This window comes from Apteryx mantelli, chromosome 3, assembly GCF_036417845.1.
Source record: "Apteryx mantelli isolate bAptMan1 chromosome 3, bAptMan1.hap1, whole genome shotgun sequence".
NCBI classification, from domain to species: domain Eukaryota; kingdom Metazoa; phylum Chordata; class Aves; order Apterygiformes; family Apterygidae; genus Apteryx; species Apteryx mantelli.
In genome coordinates this window covers 98,042,184-98,063,352 of record NC_089980.1, presented here as the reverse complement: position 1 = coordinate 98,063,352, position 21,169 = coordinate 98,042,184, and the positions used below count along the sequence as shown (strand labels likewise).

Genomic DNA, 21,169 nt, shown 5'->3' with positions numbered 1-21,169 from the left:
AAATGCCTAAACTGAAGGACAATGTGTATATTTGGAGAGGCATATCAGGATACACAGTTTCCCTGTGGGCTGCACTTTCCTCATAAGGATGAGGAAAGTCCTTGAAAGCTACTAGCGCTGCCCTCAACAACACTGGTTTCTGCTTTCAGCTGTGAAATGAGTAAGTGATGATCCCAGAGACACTGCCCATTCCTGTGCAATAACTGCATGCCACACACCAGTTTCCCCTCATTTTAGAGGGCAGGTGCTACATATCACATGCTGTGCTCCACTTAAAGGGAGAACACTAACTAAACCTGTCTAAACTTCCTTTTTTGATTATCCATGAACCCTGGAAGCCATTCTCTGCGAGTTCATGGTTTTCTCTGCTTTGCTTTATCATCACTCCCTACTTCTAATTTGGAAAAAAATGACCACAGACTCAAATATGTCACCTGCACTCTGTAACCAGCCCTGTTGATCCTGTCCAGTCAATAGTCCTATTGACATCAATGCAAGTCCTGTCCAGAGAGCAGAATTTGCATGCTGCAAAGAGGTCTTGTTCCTAAGCCAATGGAAAGACACATGATGTTCATAAACCAAGTCTAATCCATCAGGACAGCCCAGGTGAGCATTATCTGTAGTTTTGCATTGCACGGCAAGCACCAGCAGCATTGCCAGCTCCAAATGTATGTCCAGCATCTTTTGGGCAAACAGTGAGTGCATATGTTCAAGTATGAGAAACAGCATGTATCATAAAGCGAATTGGAGCTGGGGTGAGGGCTGGACAGCAACCAGCATGGCAGGTTTCTCCATGATGCCTGTGCATGGAGCCCACTGGAGGCTGTGTCTTCCACTCTACCTTTCAAAGAAGTAGCAAAATGATCAGTTTTCTAGCTTCCCATCCAAACTGGGTTTAAAAAGAACCAACAAAAGAGAGCTTTGTAAATGTTTTCTGCTTCAGTCACTGCTGCCACAGCATGCCTAGCTAAAGACAGACCAATATATCAAATTAAAAAATATATAGGTGCCTGGAAATATTAATCTTGAGTATTTATCAATTGCATGAGCATTCTGGATGATGCGCAGGCCCATATGGCCCTTCAGGCCTCTCTTCCTTGATGAATTAGATTCATTGCTCATAGTCAGGTGCACAACCATCTTTTCTTGTTTTTCTTCCTCTGGGACCATCTGGCTTCTCGTAGAACCTGCCAGGCTGTTGGCATCAGATTCACTGTAGTTTCCATCCAGCATCATAGTTTTTGAATGAGGTATCCCACACGTACATGGAAACTAGGAGCACAAACAAGAAATATAGCTGAACACTGGAAGAATACATTAGCAATAAAAATGATGCCTTCTTTTTACAGACAGCTTGTAAATAGTAGAACTTGAAATTTTAGCTGAGATTCAGTAAGTTTCTCTTTCAGCAAAACTCCCATTTTTATGCTCGTGTTCCAAAAGAAAGACATGTAGCTTAGCTACACTGCTTGGACAAGCTGATTTAGAACAAGTGATTATAAAAGTGCTTTAGTGGATATAAAAGCTAACCAAAAGGTTTTTTTTAGCTAGCTCTGTTCAGGATGGCTATTTTGAAATGCCTTGTTACGTATTCTTTGTTTCAAAAAATATACAAAGGCAAGATGCAGTTATATCTGTGGAAACAGCTTTTTCAGTAAATATTATGGAAAAAAGAGCCAGGTTCTGATTTCATAGATGTACATATTTCCTTTGTAAATCTGATTTTAAACCAAAGAAAGGACTAGTTAAAAGACCAACGTAAAATCCCAGCCCTTTTGAAGTCAATGTCAAAATTTGCATTAACTTCAGCAGCACCAGAATTCATTCCACAAGTCTAAGAAAAACACTGAATACAGTTAGAACTTCAAATTGCAAAAACTGTCTTTTCATCTTTAAAATCTGTAGGTGTTCTGTCTCAACAACATGGGTTATATAGTTGCACGCAAGGAAAATGGACTCCAAATCCTGCTTTCTCCTAGGAATTACTGCCTCTGATCCCTCACAGACTGCTTTCCTTACCCAATAGCACTTTGCCCCAAATTCCCCCTTCCACTGACTTCAGTGTTTTGATTATCCAAGGACTTGTTTTCAAGGATAACTTCAGCTAAAATAACAAAAGATATATACATGAAAATACAGTATATTAAGCATGCTACTCAGGAAACTATGGACACAAGGCTTTTTCCTCAAATTTTTTAACCAACCAATCACATTGCTTACTGATGACATGAAAATCAAATTATGAATTGTTTTCTGTGTTCTAGTCATAACCAAATGATTCAGCATCAGCAAATGATGTCAGGAAAAACATGACAAGATTGTAGCCCATTTTTTTTACTTGTTAGACCCATCACTCTGGGGATCTTTTAGAACACTCCATGGATGCAGCTGAACATAAACTGGGTTTTGAGACATATTTTATACTAAGCAAGTATACATAGAACTTGAGAGTATTTTATTGCATAAAGACACTTATTTTTGACTGTCTCTGAAGATAAACTATATCTCCTATTTCTTCCTTCTCCCCTGAAAAAATAAAAAAATCCAGGAGAGTTGCATCAGGATCCTTATCCATCAGCTGATAGGTCCAGGAGACAGTGGGTGGGTGAAGTGGTAAGCAGTTAGTGGCAATAAGCTAGTTGCTGCAGGACCCAACTGGAAGAAAAATTCAATAGTTTTACCCTTAGCCCCCAGGTGGAATCACAGTTTGGCTTGAGAGCATAGCGTTATTCCCTTTTGCTTAAAGTACTGTGTGCACTGACAGTCACCCAGACGGACAAGGGAGCCCAAGACACTAGAAAGCAATTTCCATGCAGTGTTAAATTGCATCTATCTTCACACAGACATATACACACAGAAGTTAGTTACATAATTTCACTCCACAATAATTTTAGGCTATGTCTACACCAGTAAATTAAATGCTGCCAGAGAACTTGACTGACTCATTTTTTTTCAGGCCAACTAGCACCCAAAATTTCCCATGCATGGCTCACGAATTAGCATCAACCACCAGCCTATTCCCCATAGGCAGTTCACAGGTGAGCGCTCTGGATTTGAGGCAAAGAAGCTTTAACAGTAGATACTCCATGCCAGTCGGACTTTTGCCTGGGCACATTTAATGTATTGGTGGAGACACCACACGGAGTCCATTTCTGGGCAGTCTGAAGTATTCAGATTCAGATTCTTTGGGTCTTTCACAGGGGAGTAGCACTGGCTGACAAGAGCTGCATTTACTGTGAGAACCATCTCTACTGCTTCTTCAGGAGTCCTTAACCTACATTTTATCACAATCCCTTCAATCGTGCTGCTTATTATCTTTGTTTCCATTACCAACATTGGTGGTAATCAATATTATCAAATTAATCAATCACAGAATCACAGAATTGCTGAGGTTGGAAGGGACCTCTGGAGATCATCTAGTCCAACCCCCCTGCTCAAGCAGGGTCACCTAGAGCACATTGCACAGGATCGCATCCAGGCACGTTTTGAATATCTCCAGAGAAGGAGACTCCACAACCTCTCTGGGCAACCTGTTCCAGTGCTCTGTCACCCTCACAGTGAAGAATTTTTTCCTCATGTTCAGATGGAACTGTCTGTGTTTCAGTTTGTGCCCGTTGCCTCACGTCCTGTCACTGGGCACCACTGAAAAGAGTCTGGCTCCATCCTCTTGACACCCTCCCTTCAGATACTTGTACACGTTGATAAGATCTCCTCTCAGCCTTCTCTTCTCCAGGCTGAACAGGCCCAGCTCTCTCAGTCTTTCCTCATAAGAGAGATGCTCCAGTCCCCTCATCATCTTTGTAGCCCTTCGCTGGACTTGCTCCAGTAGTGCCACATCCCTCTTGTACTGGGGAGCCCAGAACTGTCTCCTGGACCTATCAGCTGATGGATAAAGATCCTGATGCAACTCATCCTGGATTTTTTTATTTTTTCAGGGGAGAAGGAAGAAAGTTCTTGCACAGAACAACTCTATCTTGTGTTGCAGAGAACTGCTGTGCCCTGGGTGAGGACTAGGTTGATGTGGGCAGAGCTAAATCAAATATCCAGATGTACAGGCAGATTGGGATGACACTGGGCCTGTTTAAGTAGCTTTCCAGAGTCTCACTCTTGTTGAAAAGGCCTTGGACATAGGTAAAATTCTGTCACAAGAGTTTATTGAATTTATTGCAATCAATTTTTAAAATGTATCTGACAATTTTTGATGAGGTGTCAACTAGGAAAGGTACTGGGCTGGTAGGGGAGCTGTTCAATACTTCAAGGATGCCATAGAAGGAAGTAGAAGGGGAAGAGAAGGAAATGCAAAGTCAAAAGAGTGATTCAGATGTCGCGATCTAATCATCAGAAAGATGCTGTCTGCATTGGCATTTCTGAAAGACTGATACTATACCAATAACAGTTTCTCCAGGAACAAAAGGCGGTAGGTAACCAAGCTGTAGACTTAGATTCTAATGGGAAGAATGAAGTTGTATAATCTGGTGATGTTCTGGATGTGTTGGGGCTGAAGAAAAGGGTCCCAAACCTTAGTGCTCAAAGGATGATGGTGTTTTGCTTAAGAACAAAGAAGAAGGGGTTGGAAGGGACATCAGAAGGTCTCTCGTTCAACCACCTGCTCAAAGCAGGGCCAGCTATAGGGTCAGACCAAGTTGCTTGGGGCTTTATCCAATTGGGTCTTGAAAATCTCCAAGGATGCAGGATAAGACCTGTCATAGCACATAAAAAGTACAAACATAAAATTGGCTGAATGTTGTTTGCATGTGTTTGGTTTCAGGGAATAAGTCTACTATTACTTTCATTGAATCCTGTTTCCAGAGTGAAGCTGTCTATTGAGAGGGGACATTAATTCACTCTGAGTACTATCTTTACTTAAAAATATAACAGTTGTGGCATCTGCAGTGAAATATCAGATTTAATGTTTCCCCTGTTATCAACCCCATACAGTCCCAGGTTGCAGACTTCCCCAGTTCTGATCATGCTCTCCTCTCCTTTGCTGGTTCTACAAGGACCCATAAGTCCAACACATGTTTTTGTGGTATCAGTACTTCAGCATCAGGTTGAGCAGTGTAAACAAATTGAATTATACACACATGGATATCAATGTTTTCCTATTTACAGACACATGAAACAGCCAATATAGAGACAATTAGCTGGAAAAAAGAAAAGAATAAATGGATAAACAAAATAAAAGTTTCTTTCACCCTCTCCTGGAGTTTCCTCTTCTTCCGCTCTTGCACTGTAGTCAGGTAATTCACTGCTGCATATTCCAGCACCGAGAGGAAGACAAACACAAAACTGACCCACAGGTAAATGTCCACTGCTTTGATGTAGGAAACACGGGGCATGGAGGCATTCACTCCTGTGATGATTGTAGACATGGTCAGCACGGTGGTTATCCCTGGAAAGAAGCAAGAGGAATAAATGCCATTGGCTGATACAGTCCAGAAGACCACTAATGTAGAATTTTTGTCTCAAAAAGCCCCAAAATTATTCTCTACATTGGCTTACAGATATTCGATTTGATGCATTCAGTGATAAGTATCTCTCCAGCCAATATAGAACCACTCCACTGCCTGCACTTCTGTGCACATGATGGGTTCAGTTTTGAGGAACGATGGAGTAACCCTTGTTTCACTACGGTTAGCATTTATCTCCCTCCTTAACCTGCAGGGTTAGGATGCCTCATTCCTCTGAGGAAGTTGCTCTGATTTCCTTTAGACAAGTTTTTTTGCTTTAACACAGTGCTTAGAGCCAGGTCCACTAATACCAGTGGTGAAAAGGACTCTTGTTTTCTAGCTGTACCAATCTGTGCTACTGGGACCATCAGAAAGCAACCTAGTAGTTACTGACTTTTGGTCACAGCCAAAGAAGATTTGATGTAAATCACTGACCTCAAAAGGGACGAGCAGTGAAGATAAAATCTATACTGTGTGGCTGTAGAAATGTTTTGCATGAAACAGTGCAAAAGAAGGTATTATGTTTTTATCTCAAGGAATCTTGATAAACCTATAGTTCAAGGTATGGGAATCAAAAAGTTTCGAACAACAGTCATTATACTATATGTGTGTGTGTGCGCACACGTGTGTGTGTGTGTGTGTGTGTATGCATTCCTCTCTCTCTCTCCATATATATATGTGTGTGTGTGTGTGTGGATATATATATACTGCTGTATGTATATATATATTTATACAGATATAGATAAAATCATGCAAAATAATATATACTTTGTCTAGATAGTCATGCAAAGAAAAATGTTTACAAGTTTCCAAAGCCTCTTAAATATAGAAAACAGAACCAAAAAGCATTCATAGCTTCTTCAGCCATTTTAAACTAGTGACCACTGGAAGCACAGCTACTGTTCTACACTTTTAAACAGAATCTTTTTTTTTTTTTTAATAATATCCACTGTACACACTTCTTTCAGTGAAGTAGACTCTTGGCTGTCTCTTCTCATATGTGTGCTGCAGTGTACAGCTCTCTGACTGAGACAAACTGTAGGGCTAATATACTGGTTTTATCCTTTTATCAGAGGTGCTCTGATTGTCCCCAGAGGTATGATAGATTGAGGAACATCTAGGTTTGTAGATGTTAATAGGGTTTGATGCCCTGCTGCCTTTCTTCCCTAACTTTGTGAAGATATGCCAGGCTGACTCCCTCCAGGCAACCTGGAGCAGGCAACTGGCCACAGCACAGGTGCCGGCAGTTTGGGAAGACACGTACCTGTACTGGGGCACCCACTAGGGCAGCTGGGACACAGCAAGATCCTTTTCTGGATCTAATTCTAGGCACTCATGACAATCATAGCAGAAACCCATATCTCTCTGTCGGTGCCTAAACTCCTATAAAAATCCGCCATCACTGATGGCAATGTTTGTCTCAGGACTGCAGGATTGGACAATGGTGAGAAATCTTGATTCATTGACTCATAAATATTGAAATCTCTCTTTTCTGCTTGTCTTTCTTTTTAAAAAGAGAGCTCTTTGACATGAGTTAAATATCAGTCAGGAGGACTGCTTTGACAAAGGACTTAAGACAAACTGCAAGTTTTACATTATATTAATCATCAGATAAAACAGACATTTGCTTCTCCAATATCTTTAACCAACAAAGTGGAAAATTTCCTTTCCTGAAAAAAACGTTCACATTTAAAAATTTTAACACTTGTTTGGCTTGTTGTAGTTGCTCTCACCCAAAGAGACTCTGGCAGGTACTGCTCTGCGGTCAATCCAGAAAGACACCCAGGACAACATGACCATCAGAGTGGCAGGGAAGTAGGTTTGGAGCAAGAAGAAGAAGATGTGTCGGCGCAAGGTGAAGTTTATGTAGAGGCGATTGTACCAACCTTAGAGAGAGGAAAGCCAGAAGCAGTGAGAACAGCTTGCATGGTAAGACACCAGTCTTTTGATCTTTTATTTCTAAAGAGTAGAGAAAAGAGAAAACAATCTTTCATGGTATTTCTGATCATCATGTATTCTCCAGACAGTGGAGATCACATTTCAGTGCCATACCACAGAAGACAAGTGCAAACAAAGTCAGACGAGAGATCTCACACAAGTAGTTAATATAGAAATAGCATTTAAATTAGAAAAGGCCAGTACCCGTGCTACTGTAGAAAGCCAGTCTTGATGTAGTATGGAATTTTTGTATCAAAAACTGAGACAAAGAAATCTTCTCATCAGTTTTCAGAGATTCGTTCCCATTTTTCCAGTAAAGCATCAGATCTTCATCAGTGTAAGCATCTTAGGGAAAGAAGAAACACAATGTAGTGTGGCTTTAGCTTGGAGGAAAAAAATGGTTAACAGATCCAGAGAAAACTAAGAAACAGAAAGGCATCTTTGGCAGGTAGTAAAGCCGCCAAAAATTTTGAAAAAGACAGTGGTTTGAAGAGATCTTGCCATATGATGTGCCATAGCAACAAAAAGAAATCCAGACTATCCTGATTCAGGGAAACACATCCTCACTTTACTCCACATGGGTAAAAACACAGCTAGAATGGTGCCATTCTGAGCATCACATACCAAAAAATATAGACAAAGGATTGCTAACTGATTTGCAACATGGACTCATAACTCAGAAGAAGTAGCTATGAGTAAAATGGCTGAATTTAGAGAAAGACGGAAACACAGACAGCTTAAACTATCTTAAAATGATAAAAGCAAAAATGACAGGTATGTTTTGAAGCAACAATCTAGAAATATTTGAAGACTGTAAACGCAAAACTTGAAGAACTACCTAGCGTGATAGGAATGAGGAATGAAAAAGGGTAATTAAGATGGTTAGGGGCTGGAGCACATAAGAGGAGAGGAGCTGTTTGTTCAGCGTGAAGAGGGGTCTATGGTGGTATCCAGCTGCTGCCTTGTTGTAGAGAGGGTTATAGAGAACATGGAGCCAGACTCTTCTCAGACTCTTGTTAGAGATGGAGAGCAAAAGGACAACAGGCAATGGATGCAAACTCCAGCAAGGGATTTTCCAAACAGGTATAAGGAAACTTCTTCATGATGAGGGCAGTCAAAAATCTGAATAGGCTGCACAGAGAGTTTGTGGAGTCTCCATTACCATGGTGATAATCAAAACCTGATTGGACATGGCCCTGAGCACCCCACTCTAAATTTAAAGTTGTCCCTGCTTTGGGCAGGGAATTGGACCAGCTGATCTCCAGAGGTCCGCTCCAACCTAAACTATTCTATGTTCCTGTGATTCTGTTTTTTGGTAAAGGAAAATTTCAGTTAAATACCCGGGAGGACCTCAAAACAATTAGACATTAGTCTTGGAACACCCTGGAGAAAGTCTGCAGAAGATCTGTGGGAATCTTATTGTTCAAAGCATTTTTTCATCAGACAACTACTTCCCATTACAGAAGCTGAGCTCAGAAGGACAACTCAAACTGTTTGCAGGATCAGGATTATCATACATAAAGCCCATCAATGAGGAAATTTAGAGAAACCAAAAACAACTGTCTTGAAACTCAGCTTTTTACTGTGACATTTGAAAATATCACCTTCTAGCCAGAAGCAATGAACACCGCAAAAATTCACCCCAAAATTTCTCATCAGCAAGCTGTTGAGAAACAACTTATGTTGAACACTTCTGATGGAGGGGTTTTTTGTAAATGCCATCTACTATAATTCATACAAGAATACTTTCCTTGAAGATTCCCCTCTTTCTTGCACCCAAAGGGCCAGATATACCACCCAGAAAATCAATAGAAAGACTCCCAGTTACTTCAGTGAACATTTTTTCAGGCTCTAAAATAGACTATATTCTGAAACATGTTAGCCTATGTGTCTGCAGCTAGCTATGGAGTGCGTTTAGCTAGGAACAGGGATACAACATACAGCTTTCCAGCTCCAGAGAACACGTCTGAGAGTCCAGGGGGAAGCAACTGAAGTCCATGTTGCACATTGCTGTCACTGTGATCCTAGAAAACCAAACACAGAAAGGTTATTTTCTATGAGGATCAATGATGGGAGAATGTTAATATAGATAAATCATTTTGCAGCTTTAAAACCAGCAATTATGCATAATATTAGCATAAAACACCCAAGAAAATGCCTAGCAATTATTTAAGTCCAGGAGAGACGGACTATGCACAAAAACTCCGAAGGAAACTGTAAATTCAATAACTATCAAGGAATTAAAGCACTATCTTGGACATTACAGTAATACTAATGACAATACTGATACTTCTACTCTATGTTATATCCAAGTTTTTCCCTACAAGGCAACAATTTAAAAAAATAACTTTACCATTTACATTTGAAGGTTTCTCTATGTCTAGTTTGATTAAGGTTTCTTCATTTTCCCCTTTGCTCAGTTCCTGCCATAGTCACCCCAACAATGAAGCCTAAGCCATGAACCAGCCATATTGCAAGCCAGAAAATTCTTCCAATATATAAAGCATTAAGGCAAAAATGGCTTCTTTCAGTCCTGGATCAAATTCTTTTAATCTGGGAGGGTTTTTTATTACTGAGGGCAGGGGGTGTAAAATGGGTGCAGCTATTCTTCAAGGAGTCTCTGTTAAATTCAAGTCTTAGCTAAAGCTCTGCAAGATCTCCAGATTCAGTTTTTAAATCTGAGTCTAATTGCACATAAAATTATGTGACAAATTTTCCAGAGGATCAGTAAACTTTCTCTTGTGGACATATTTGCAATGGCGTTCCCAACTTAATAGGGGCAAATGAGCTGTGAGTCACCATTCCAAAGGCCCACTTATGTTGGCTGTGACCATTTTCTGAATTTACTGCAGATGTTGATAAAGAACTTTTCTTCTGTTCAAGGAATTGTGATCCAAATCCTACTCTGACCTATGTACTATCAGTGCTAAAAAGCACGTGGTATTGGCTTTGACTACAAAGTAGAGCAGAATTTTGCCATATGAGCTAAATTTAAATATGCTTTTGGGGAATATGTCCCAGAAGGGACATTGTAATTATGACTAGTAATGACTAGTTGTGTGTAGCATTTAAACATTGTACAACTTGGTGCTATTTTCCTTCTTCAGGGTCACCTAAATTGTAGCATAGTCTGTAGTCATTAACAATTCATTAGTCAGGAACAGAAATTCAGTTCATCAATAAAATATTCCTCGGTTAAAGTGTAGTATTCAAGTGGCCTTGAATGCACAAGGCCCCCACGAGGAATGAAACACCTCTCACTTCAGTCTGCTTACATTCACACTACCACATGACATATGGTAGATGCACATCCTGAGAGAACCCACATGTGCTGCAAAATGCTTTTAACAAAATGCTCTGAATGGCCATTTTAATCAGCAGAGATCAAATCAATACAATCAATAGGGCAGAGCCTAGAGAGCAAGTCTGTCTGTCCATCCCAGGGTGAGAAGATTCTAGTCCCACTGACTGCATTCACAAGGGGCTTGATTCAGCTGCCCACATGCAGACAATCTGGTACCTTTTGAAAGTATCTGCCTGGCCTCCAGCTCCCTCCAGAAGGGCACAGTTGCCTATGGGTCCTGTGTCATATCAGCTCAACCCCATGGGGACGTCTCAGACACTCAAGGACAGCCCAAATGGCACCAGGTGCTCACATATGGGCAACTGAATCAAGATGTAAGTCTCTGCTGACTACAGAAGAGTATACAGCATCTTGCACATCACTTAACACCCACATTTAGGTGACTTGATTTGGAGCTGAATGACACCCCAAAGGCTTCACTGAGTTGCTCACACCTAGGTGTCTCACAACACATCGAGGTATTTCATCTGACCTCCAGCTGCCACTCCAGAAGGCACATCAGGGAACATCATAACCCATAACGGGTGCCAACTCCATGCAGATTTCTCAGACACCTGAGTGCATTTCCATTACACATCTGTGCTTAGGCAGCTGGATCATGTTCTGAGTGTCCTAAACATTGCCAGGACCAAATATCACTCAGATTATTGTTCTCCTTGTTAAGTTGTTAAAATCACAGTAAGGAATCAAATTATCCATTTAACTCAAGTGCAGTCAGCTGAGGTTACTCACATCCTTCTCTCTCATGGGATAAGATTACAAAGTCACACTACCTGTTTGATCACTCACAGAGAACTGTGAAAGTAAATAAACTGCATCTGGGCAAATGAGCAGAACTGAATAGAGCCAATGTTCGTCATTAAAAATATTATCCTTCATTTTGGTTATTGAACACTGCTAATGAGCAATATGCTGCTGGCTTCAGTGCATGAGAATTGTAGGATGTTAGCAATGGAAATGGATGATTAGTTTCCCCGAGCAACATCTGCCAAAGTGGTCTCTAACCATCTCCTGCTCTTCCCTCCATACCGACCCAAGCTTTCATCTAATCTCTCTCTTAGGATTTTTCTGTATTTCTTGTCTCTGCTTCCCTGTGGTACCTTCTTTCTAATCCAACTCTAATAAAATGGATAGCATCTTTAGGTGCTCAGCTAAGGTGTGAGTAACTGGGTCTTTCACAAAATAAATGGATTTATTAAATGGGTTCAGAGCAGGGAAAGTGTACCTAAACATTTGATTGAGATGGGATTTTGTAAATCAGTAAGACTGGGCAAAATTAAGGGGTCAAATGGTGTATATTCACATTCTTACACACACACATTTCTTTTGTGGTTTTAACAATTTGTACATTTTTTTAATAAATTCAATAGAATTATACTTGGAATACAGAGCCAATGAACTTTAGAGCCCCCTGGTTCAGTGGGATATTGCCCTATCTAGGACAACATCATCCAGTATGTTTATTCTTCAAAGAGAAACAGTGTCTTAAATCAAACTTTATAAAAAAGCTTTCCTAGTTCTTGAGAATTATTTTATTGTGACTGAAGTGAATAATTTCCAGAGAGATACTAGAATAGAAACCCATGTGCTATAAAACGTTCAAAGGTCACTGTACTTTGTGAGAAAGTTTTCTGCCTTGGGAAAATGTCTTTTTGTCTGGGCTCTTGAGCTTTTCTCCTCTGGCAGTGTGTTATTCTCCACATCTCTTTTTGTATTCTTCTAAAGGAAATGAAATCTGCTGGGAAATGCCTCAGGATTCTTTCAGCCAACAAACATGTTAGAAAATCAGGGTGTTTTTAAAACAGCCCTTTCGGCTTCAATAAACTTAAACCTGTATATCAATGTGCACACTCCAACAAAAAAAAAAAAACAAAAAAAACAAGTTTTTCTAGACAAACAGGAAGCAAAATAGAATAATTCTAGAGGTCACCATCTGGTATATCAGCAGCTTCCGGTTTAATCACACACTGACCCTGGGACAAACACTCCTGACCGACTAAGCCCTCCTCGACTGCAGAGTTAGGAGTACACTTCCCTGGGGAGGAGATTATCCTGCTGCTGACCACAGCAGGGTTTCTTGCAGCTTCCTGTGAAGCATCTGGTCCCAGACAGGGCTGAAAACAGGGCTCTGGTTCAGCTGTGGTAGCAGCAGGGTTGGTAGTAAGTGTTCTTGCGGTCACCAAAACGATGTCAAGAGCAGTATTCGTGGGGAAGACCCAGGGGGGCTGGCAAGTCATGGGGCTGCATCTTTACCTCATGCTGTAGAGTACCTGACCGTCGGGGAACACTCGCAGCATGATGTTGTCCGTGGTCGTGTCATGAATGAACGACCTTTTGGAGTGCACGAAGAAGACATCTGGCACCCAGATCTTATTCACGAGCCTGCCGTCGAAGGTCATGCTCTTGTTGGTGGTGCTGGGGAACGAGAGACGCTCATCCTTCCAGTAGTGCCTTAAGTACAAAGTCATAGTAAAATCCTTCATGAAAAAGAAGAGAACCAGAAAGAGGGCTGTCAGTGCTGCATTTTACATCTATGACACACCAGAAAGAAAACTCACTGCTACCAGGTAGATGAAATCTACCCTGTCCCAACTGCTGTTTCTTTCTTGGACCAATACTCTTTGGGAACGGATTTTGCTGACAAAATAATTTCCAGACAAAACAAAATATACATCCACTCATATCAAGTTACACTGCAAGCCCTCTAGCAACAAGGAGGTGCTGGAACATTTCCCATCAGGCCCTGAAGGACCCTCATGCAATAGGGCAGCTTTGTAGCCTGAATTGCCTGTAAGGGATGAATTGCAGAAGCCAGTAATGTTCAGTCCTAAAAAGGACATGAATATGCCCCAAGAGAAGCACTGCACTACAGGAGAGATTCTTGAATCCTGGCAAAATTATGTTAAAGAACTGTAGGATCACTAGCAGGTTTGAAAGGAAATCCTTTCAAAATGAGCTTAATGATCAGGCTAAACACAAAGCAATTCATCCTAAAAAGGAACTAAATTATTGCAAACAGCAGCCAAGGGAGGGAACTGCTTTTCCTACTACACAAGAGTATAAATAAAGCTCTCTTTTAAGCTTGTTGGGGGGGCAGGAGCTTCAGTCACACAAAGGAAAACATCTGTTTGTTGATCCCAACCTGGCAGCTGCAGCTTTCAGAGCTGAAACTACTCTTTCATGGTGAGAGATCAAATACACTTTCTTCTTTATGCTCTCAGTTAAGCAAGTGGTTATGGCAGCTGCAGCTGCCAAGTCGGGGCAGGCAGCAACGCAGGCTAGGATCTCTTCCCTAGCGCTCAGCAACTGTTTTTTAAAATCATCACTGCAGCGTCTTCATTTTTGCTTTGATGATGACAAGCCATCTATTAATCTGACTTTCTGTTTTGGTTCTTTGCAGATGGGAAGGCTCCCTGGGCAAGGGGACAGGGATGTGTGCAGCATCGGTCAGGGACTCACAAATGAGCTATAGCTGCTGTCGGGGCATAGGGAGGGCATGGACCAATGCCAACAGCAGGCAATGACCCCGGCTCCCAGCTGGCCCCTTGCCTGGTCCCACTGGGCAGGAGCCCTCTCCTCTCACCTTCAGCACCTTTCCCTCCCCAAATGGGCCTCTGACAGCCAATGCACTGGCAATGCTGCAAGTAAACATCAAGCCAAAGTGGCAGCTGACAATGGCTTTTAAGTATAAAATCCAGTTTATGGATGCTTCCCCTCAGTGTGAGTCAAATAAAGCAGTTTGCAATCATTAACGGGTTGTTCCTTTCTGACCTGCACACACAGCTACAAATTGAGAAAAGGGTTTACTTCGCAATTTGTGGAAAGGAAACACCTTGGAAAACAGGTTATATACTCAGTCACAAGAATGAGAATATATGCCAGAGGCACAGCAAAGGAGTCAGCAGAAGTGCCTTGCATTGGAGTGCACATACCACTCTCCGGCATAGCTGGGAGCATGCTAAGGCCCTGATGGCACCCGCAACTGGCGCACACTGCCGCAGACCATCTGTGCCAGACAGGTACAGGTTTTTAATAGCACAGGCTTTAAATGTCCCCTGGCTGCTCTCATTCACACACTCCGTCTTACAGTATAGTGGGTCCCGAGCTGGTCTGGTTTCTTCTTTGGGGCAGGCAGGTGCCCTCAGAAGCAGCTATAGGCAAAGGCTGGCAGACTGAAGGTATGTGATTTTTAGGAGCACCAACCCCATGCAGTGATTCGAAGCAGCCCTGTGTTCCCGCAGCTGGCGAGGGGGAGCACTCCCTGGCGCAGGTGCAAGTGGCACGACTCCCGCTGGCTGGGCAGCCGGCTCTCCCCTCCACAAATAGGTCTCTACTTGCCACTCTAGCACGGACCATCAAAAAAACAAACTAACGTAACCCGGACTGACCAGTTCTTCCCCCACTGAATACAAGTCAGCAACTGCTTTGGAAATTACTTCTCCAGCGGTGGGAAAATAGGACTGTGGAGATATTTATAACTCCAGGAAAGAGAGCTGATCTCAAAACTTTCTGACAGACAAGATTTCTGCTGAAACCAGATGCTTCTGAGAGAAAGCGTGGCAAGTTACTCACTTGCACTAATTAGGCCTCTTTGCTGCTATGACATTATCTTGAAATATTAGAGCCCCAAATCTCCTTGCAACAGTCCTTTCCTGTGTTTAGAGCTCCCTCCCACCCACTTCATTGCATGCATCCCCCCAAAAACCTCTCTTTCAATATCCAGGCTGACAAGCTCCATCCTTGTAACAAAGATGCAATTTTACTCCAGCAAAACCCAATCAGCCTTTGAGTTACTACTAGAGAAAGACTATAAGCTGCTCCAAAGCTGGCAGAGCCCCTCTAACCCTTTTTTCTGCTTTTTAATCACCGTGGTACCAGTGTTTTTTTCTAATTCTCACTGTATTTTTTGAAGAAGAAACAACTGCAGGACAAAAGGGAGTTTCCCCCAAAAAAGTCTTATCACAGAAATTACCTGACAGTTCTAGAAACAATATGCATTACAAACTACAGATGCTCTGAAGCTAAAGGTCTTCCTTTAAATCTTCATGTTTTGCCTAGACACCTCCAGGGATGGTGCTCAAGAAGAACCAGGAAGAAAGGACAAAAGGAGAACGGAAACAAAAAGACTTCTCTTCTTCTCTATGTTCCCCTTTCCATTTCTCTTTCCAGTTTTTTTATTCCATTTACTATAGTCAAAAAAAAAAAAGGAAAATGCTTGCAAATGCACCTTTTACTGACAACTCCTTGAAACCTGTTGAGAGTTTACAGCTGCATCTGTGTTTCCTCCATTTTTTAAGAGTAAAAAATAAGGAAAATCACAGTTCAAGTTAGTGGAAATTTCTCGAACTGCATCAATGACTGAAAAATGGTTCCAAAATGGAAATGATTTCCCAGCAGAAACCAAATTCACCTTTGGCAGAGGTAGTTCAAGGCCACCCTGACTGTTCCCAGTTGTGTGCCTCAGCACTGAATTAGAGAGTTTACTTTTAGTGATGAAGGGGTAGGGAGCAGCTAATTCTCATTTATGATGCCAGCTTGTTTTGCTAAAGTACCTCCTTTAAGCATGCATTTAAACAAATGGACTCAATGGTTCCCTAAGGAAGAAAATGTGTGTAATAAGCAGCACTTCTATGAACTTCAATATACACCTTCAAACCTCCATAAGCAAACCAGTAAGGACTCCCTGAGAGATGTAATGAAAGACACGCGATTGTTCATGGTTTTGATTATAATGTATCCTTCATAACACTGATTATTCTCCCATTTCATTTTCAAGGTTTTTTTCCCCTTGAAGTTTTAAGTTTCTATATCTGAAGATGGAGAGATAACTCTTTGATCATCATCATGGTTAATTCAGTCTTCAAGTTAGTGCCTCTCTTAGTTTGCTGAATGTGGCCTTTATTTTCAAGACCAATCATTTGAAACCTATGGGTTTCAAATGGGAGAGATTTTTCATGACTAGCAATAATCAAGGCTTAAAAGAAGGTTACATACCATATCAACCTCAGAAATACTGTCCAAGCTTTCAACCTGCACATCCACCCCGACAGGAATTGCAGGGCCTGTAGAAGAATAACATTTAGACATGCAAACAACCATTCTTTTATACCATCTGCATTTTATTAGCGCTATTTCTGAGCTTATGTCATACTTTTCTGTCCATGATTCTTCAGGAAAGGGGCAGAGGAAAGAGTCAGCGAATAACCATCTAAGGCACCTTTTGAAACACTAAATTCTCTTCCCTTTTGCATGTGCTGTAGTGTTGGCAGTCTGTCTAGCAAATCCAAAGCTTTGATGAAACATTTGCATATGTTTTTAAAAGCTGAGCCATCCCACCATAAATTTTAGGTCATTATGGATGCATTTAACCCAAGGAACAGGGGCCTGAGTAGAAGAAACTGCAAGCAATAAGCTCTCACTTGTGGGTTTCTCATTCCTTATCAACAAGACAAGCTACATTAATCTCTCAAGAGCTCATCATCATTTTCATTCATATGACTCATTAGATGTTAATAGTTTTTCACAGCAGTTTTAAAATCAATAACCAGATAATTCACAAAGAGTAAATAAGCAGAAAACACTCCATAATGAATGCAAACTCCTACATTAACAGAAATTCTTTATCAAAATTTCACTGCAGGCAGTTGCTCTTAAATGACCAAGACCTACTCAAGTTATTCAAGTTCCATATGGCATATCTTCACACAGCCTTTTTCCAGGGAGGACAATCATTTCTCCTCTCCCTCTTTTTCCATCCTCTCCTCTGAATCTGAATATGAACTCAAAGAGATTGAATTCTGATTCAGAATTTCACAGCATTTGCATCCAAACTGGTTCAGAGGCTCTGTGCCTGGAGGGTGCTGTTGTTATCTGTTCACTTTATTTAGAGAACTGTGGAGCATGACAAAGCTGTATATCATAAACAGAACTGATTGTCGCAGTATACCTTGACTCTCGACGTATTCTGTGACCTCCAGGTATCCTGCCTCTCGGACTGGTGCATCGAGACACCTACGGAGTGTGCACACAAAGCACGAACCACAGAAGTTAGTCAGCAGGAAATGCTGGAGAACGGTCTAGGTTGATTCACCATTGCTTTGAACCCTCAGCCTCTGGCAGCAGGTCTCACAGGGCTTGCGCCAGTGCACGCACCCAGAGTGCACATCCAAGCCTGGGCACCACCAGTGAGGGGCCTGTGGCTAAAGGTACGGATCCAAGGAGCAACTCTGCAGAAGTGCAGGGGACTTGGCCAGCAGAAGTGAGCTATCTGAGGGCTTGTAGTGGCCTCCAAGGAGGTTTGAATGGATTTTTAGGACCTACATTTTGAACTTGATTAGCAGTTAGATGGCATTTAAGAGGCACTACAATCCTTTTCTGGACCTAAACCCATATCCGTGCAGTGCCCAGCACAGCAGCGTCTGCTGCTATGCCTGCTTTTAGTTACAGACTTATCTTCCTCCAGACTATTCCAGGCTCTCTATACACTGTACACCTAACAAGACAGCTGAAAAACTGCTGTTCTGAGAACACAATGCACTTTTGCAAGCTGTTCTCCATCCTGTTATTGTATCTGCTGCAGCATGCACAGACTCCCATGCATCTTCAGGGTTTTTGAACAAAACCTTACATTTGCCTCAGCTGGAAGAGAAGGAAGAGCCAACCTGGCTACAGTAGGGAAAGGGAAATCACAATACCCAGGAGACAAGCTGATTACTGTGACTGGCCCTGATGCAGATTTTGTCAGGGCTTTGATAAGCCGGCTTCAATGAATTACAGCAGAGCATGCTGACGGTGGCACCATCCCCCTTCTGCATGCACAGCTCTAGCCTGTTACATCTGTGCCATCCTTCAGTAGCTGTGCTGGGTTACAGGCGTCTTGAAGCAAGCAGCATGAAGCAGCACCGGGCTCCTCTGCACCATCAATTCTAATTTAAGTGACCAGTGCCCCCAGTAATGAAGCTGAAACATTGCTAACCGAGCACTTTTAGATGACTCCTAAAAGCAGACAAGTGCATACACGTCACATTCAGATGCACAGCTGCGCTGGCTGTGCACTTCAGGCTTAAAGAAATGCCAACAAATATTTGTTTGCCCTTATTCATGTCTTGCTGGAATTTGTCCAAGTGGAAGGAGGTTTGCCTGGAATATTTATTTTCCACAGTTCAAGACAGTAATAATTCAAGCTGGTCAAAAAATTTCTGATTGCCTGAGGGGGAAAAAAGCAATTCCAATTAATCAGAATTGGCATGTTTCTCAGAAGCACAGGGATTTCAGTAAGATTTTTCACTCCAAACAGACAAGCCGGTGTTGCTTCCTTCTCTCCATCTGCTCTGTAGGATCCACAGCTCCCCCACGCCGTGTCTGGCAACGCTTCCAGCTTCCCGTTGCTCGCTTTCACACCTTACCAGGGTGTCTGCTGAAGAGCCATAAACTGAAAAGCTGTTAAGCTTTCTGGCTCCTTCACAGCTTCCCTGGGAAGGTCAACAGAGACCTGAGAGCTGAAAGTCCCTGGAAGGCCATCTCCCAACCCAAGACGCTTTTGAATGTTTCCAGGTGTCTCTTGCTGCTGCTAAGGAGGCCCAGAAGAACAGGATCCAACTGCTTCCAGACCATGCTCCAGAACAGAATTGTTTTTATACTTTTCCCTCAGAATATTCTGTATATCCCACTTGGTGTTCCCATATGGCTCAACAGCTAGGTCAGTGACTTTGTTTCTAGTTGCTGCATTGTCTTGAAGATAGCTAGCAACTTTCTAAATTCCTTCTGGATGTTAATTTTTTCCATTAAGCAATGAATTTAATTGCTATGGGAATATTATACTATAAGGAGTCAGTGGATGTCTGAGGAAATTCTCTCAGTCTTAGTATTCAGTCCTCTTTATTAAGCATACCTGAAACTGGTATACCCACGAAGCCAGTCTGCACTGGCTGACAAAACACAAATCTGTTGTCACAACTGCTTCCAACAGTAAAGCTGAAAAATGTTTAAGATTTTTTCTTCATGCAAACAAGGCTTGAAGACATAGGTGTGCTTCTTTAATAGGTGAGAACAATTCTCAGCCCCCTCCCCAGATCACACTGGCAACAGCTTTCAGCAGGGGTAGAGTTACATAGATTAGTAGATTCATCTTGTGCTGGGGCCTTCCATAAGACTTTTCAGCTCACTAACCTGGCAGAAAATTAATCCATCTAAAAACAAAACCAAAAGTGGATTATTTTCTTCTGAACTGGTGACTTGAATCAGTTCAGGGAAAAATTTGTCAGGTGCATGAGCCAGCCACCAGGGCCAGAACAGATAGGCGTTAGAAGGATTAGTGAGACCTCTTCTTTTGGAGGGACTGACTTAGTTACTCATGAACCAGTCCCTTCCTACCGCATGAGAAACTGTGCTCAGCTCCTACTGATCCAGCTGCAGGATGTGCAGCCAGTGGATTCCTTTTCACACCATCGTAACTCATCAAAGAGAGGCAAATCCATGGCAAAATCAAATATATTTTCTCCTTGTCTTCCTTGTCATGCATTCTTCTTCTGACTTCCTCCTTGACCTTAGAGGAGATGCTGCTTACATCCCCTGCAGATGTATCATTCCTAACATGCAATCCGGTATCCATCCACCAGGCAGTGGTTTAAACACAGCCTTTGTATCACCGCCAAAGTACCTCCTGGTTTGGCCAGATGTAACAGAGGCTTGATTAAGTGCAATTATTGTGGCAACAACTTTGCAGTATTCTGCTCCCATTCTTCCTCTTCAGTTAAGCAGCTGTGGAATATGATAAGGTCTAACAAGCAAATTAACTTACAGAGGACTATTTTTAGGGAGTCAGTTTTTAACTTCCAGTTCTTTCAGTTGACCTAGTAAGTGATGCTACATCTCCCTACAAATCTTGCCTATCTTACATATAGCATTTTAATGCAATCCTTTGAATCTGAAATTGCTCTATGAGTTTATGTGGTGGTCACAGTCACAGTTCTTTCTACTCTCTGTGATTATTTAGATGACTGAGTAAACCAAAATTAATAACATTAAGACAAAGAATGTCTACATGACATTCTTCCTGCTCAGTTAAATGTGTGGGTTTTTTTCCTTTAAAAAAGTTAGACTTCAAACAGCAAAAAACATTGTATTTGTAATGATAACAGCCATTTTGACATGCAGTGTAACCAGTGGGGGAAAAAATGCAACTCTGCTGACAATGCCTTGTTAGTAAACATTTAGCCTTTCTTTGCTCAGATACATAGCAAAGTCATAAATGATGGTCAACGGGAGCCCTGTGCAGTGATTCAAATATTTATCTGTTATCTTCATGCCTTTAAATACCCAATGGCTATTCAGTGCAGCCATGGTTTTGATACATAACTTGGGCCTCTGTGACGGGGTCAATGCTCTGAGCAAGCCATTTGTCAGCTTCCTTCATTCC

At 41.8% G+C, this 21,169-nt stretch overlaps 1 protein-coding gene across 1 annotated transcript in view; it reads right to left on the bottom strand.

Moving 5' to 3' along the window:
• Positions 1 to 782: 782 nt before the first annotated feature.
• LOC106489629 (gamma-aminobutyric acid receptor subunit rho-2) overlaps positions 783 to 21,169 on the bottom strand; it is a 41,519-nt gene continuing 21,132 nt past the window's right edge. Inside the window, exons 3-9 of the mRNA XM_013948821.2 lie at positions 16,747 to 16,814; positions 13,006 to 13,229; positions 9,330 to 9,412; positions 7,593 to 7,733; positions 7,184 to 7,336; positions 5,196 to 5,392; positions 783 to 1,272 (exon numbers count right to left, since the gene is read on the bottom strand). Coding sequence (XP_013804275.2) covers positions 964 to 1,272; positions 5,196 to 5,392; positions 7,184 to 7,336; positions 7,593 to 7,733; positions 9,330 to 9,412; positions 13,006 to 13,229; positions 16,747 to 16,814 — 1,175 coding nt within the window. The 3' untranslated portion in view covers positions 783 to 963. The remainder of the gene's footprint in view (positions 1,273 to 5,195; positions 5,393 to 7,183; positions 7,337 to 7,592; positions 7,734 to 9,329; positions 9,413 to 13,005; positions 13,230 to 16,746; positions 16,815 to 21,169) is intronic.